Below are 2,664 nucleotides of genomic sequence, written 5' to 3'. Positions count from 1 at the left end.
ATGGGTAAGTACAACATACTTTCCCTCTTCAATTTTCTAAATTATGTTTGATAGCTGAAGCAAAAATTATATTCCCTAATGTAGTTCTCAGTGTATATAGAGGAAGTATTTAAGATATTTATACTATAAGGAAATGGCAAAGAGGCGAAAGGGAACTCAGATTTTAGGCTTCACTGGGACAAGAACATTTTTTCAGAATTAAACCACAGAACCAACAAATAAAGGAAGAGTGGAAAACAAAGAAGCAACGAACAGAGCAATGAACAGAAGACATTAAAAAATATGGTAGATATTAATCACCTATATCTATAATCACTTTAAATGTGAGTGGTTTAAGCACAAAATTTAAGACAGAAATTATCAGAGCATATAAAATACAAGACCCAACTATATGTTTACTACAAGAAACCTACTTTCGACCTACAGATGGATTAAGAGTAAAAGGGTGGATAATGATGTGCTAACACTAGTCAAAATTATGCTGGAGTAGCTATATTAATTTCAGACAAAGCAGAATTTAGAGCAATGCAAGTGATCAGGGATACAAATGATCATTAAATAATGATAAAGTGGTCAATTCTCCAATAAGACATAACAATCCTTAATGTGTATGTGCCTAACAACAGGGTGGCAAAATATTTAAGGTGAAAAATTATAAACCTGTAAGAAGAAATGCATGAATGCATGACTATTTGGAGATGCCAGCAACTGTCTATCAGCAACTGATAGACCTAGCAAGCAGAGAAACAGTAAGGAAAAATATAGCTGAATTCAACAGCACCATCAATCAACTGGATATAAATGACATTTACAGAATACTGCATTCAACAACAGCAGAATATACCTCCTTCTGAAACTCACATAACATTTACCAAATAAAACATGCCCTGGGACATGAAACACATTAATAAACTTTAAAGATTGGAAATCCTACAAGTTATCAAAATTCATGGGGTGCAGCAAAAACAATGTTTAGGAAAATTTATAACACTGCATATATGAGAGAAGAAGAAAGATCTAGAATAAATAATCTACCATTTAATTTAATCAGAAGTAAGCAGAAGAAAAGAAATATAAACATTAGAGCAGAAAATAGTGAAATTGAAAACTGGAAATTAATAGAGAAAATCAAAGAAACCAAATGTTACTTCTCTGTAAATATCAATAAAATTGATGAACTATTATCCAGGCCAAAAAAAAATTTAAAAAAAGGAGAGACACAAAGAGAAGACACAAATTACTCATAACCATAGAGCAGGTTCTGGAGGACTTTGCTCAGTGGAAACACATCAGTCTTTCCCGGCTACAATATGACGCTGCACATATTTTCATTAAAAATCCACTGATAAGTACACTTGGGATAGCCTACGTTGCAGGAATATGTCGTCCTCCTATTGACTGTGGAGTTAACAATTTCCAAGGAGACCCCTGGTCTCTTTTTGCCCTCACTGTGGCCCATGAGTTAGGTCACACTTTGGGGATGCGGCATGATGAAGAATTCTGCATGTGTGGGCAAAGTGGTTGCATCATGAATGCTGTCAGAGTCCCAGCAGAGACATTCACCAACTGTAGTTATGCAGATTTTACAAGGACCACTTTAAACCAGGGGTGGTGTCTGCACACTCCTCCCAGTCTAGGAGAAGTCCTTATGCTGAAGCGCTGTGGGAATGGTGCGGTTGAAGGGGAAGAGGAATGTGACTGTGGCTCTACAGAGCAGTGTGAACAAGATCCCTGCTGCCTGTTGAACTGCACTCTGAGGCCTGGGGCTGCCTGTGCTTTCGGGCTTTGTTGCAGAGACTGCAAGTTCTTGGCATCGGGGGAACTCTGTAGACATCAGATCAATGAATGTGACCTTCCAGAGTGGTGCAATGGGACATCCCATGAGTGCCCAGAAGATGGTTATGTGCAGGATGGGATTCCCTGCAGTGACAACGCCTACTGCTATCAAAAGAGATGTAATAACCATGACGATCAGTGCAGGGAGATTTTTGGTGAAGGTGCAAGGAGTGCATCTCAGAATTGCTATGAAGAAATCAACTCCTAGGGAAACGGTTTGACACAAGTGTCTCTTATCTCCTGGAAGGAAACAGAAATCGTAGCTAAGGAGCAATCACAGGATGAGATAGGAGTCCAATGGCTCCAAAGACTTTTCCTTGCTCATCCAGACCAAGTCTGTTACGCTGTCCGTGCCAGGTGGAAAAACCCAGGACCATGCTACATGAAATGGTGACATCTGAGTGGATGCCCCTGAAGATACTGGCTCTGCAGATCCCTCAAGGAACTGTTCCCATTTCTCTTCCTGGTTGCCCTACCTCCTACGTCAGGCTGCTGTGCCATACTCACTATAATCTGGCTGAAGGAGGAATGAGATTGCACACTAAAGTAGCTGTGAGAGTATGTGGCATATAGTGGCAAATACCAGGGGGATGAGCCTGGGATTGGATTGTGAGATGGTTATTTGATAATGTGGCTACATGTGGATCTGGATAATGATTTACTTGGGGGCACTTTCTTCTTGGGGGATTGTCACCCTGGCAAGGACCCCACCATGGAGGATGAGGCCCACTTACTGCTAGGGTGACGCTTAAAAACGGAGAAAGTCATAGCACATCTGGGTAAAGTGGAAATACTTTCTTTACCATAGAAGTTGGCAGACAGGCTGAG

General features: G+C 40.4%; 1 protein-coding gene across 1 annotated transcript; it reads left to right on the top strand.

Moving 5' to 3' along the window:
* On the top strand, positions 1-2,051 carry LOC109382040 (disintegrin and metalloproteinase domain-containing protein 21-like; the record flags this gene model as incomplete). The annotated part of the gene is given in 2 exon segments (XM_019641273.1): positions 1-4; positions 1,254-2,051. Coding segments are annotated over 2 exon segments (802 nt in total), but the record flags the coding sequence as incomplete, so codon positions are not given.
* Between the last annotated feature and the right edge of the window lie 613 nt (positions 2,052-2,664).

Source organism: Hipposideros armiger, unplaced genomic scaffold, assembly GCF_001890085.2.
Source record: "Hipposideros armiger isolate ML-2016 unplaced genomic scaffold, ASM189008v1 scaffold_59, whole genome shotgun sequence".
Lineage (NCBI taxonomy): Eukaryota > Metazoa > Chordata > Mammalia > Chiroptera > Hipposideridae > Hipposideros > Hipposideros armiger.
This window is presented reverse-complemented; position numbering and strand designations above follow the sequence as displayed.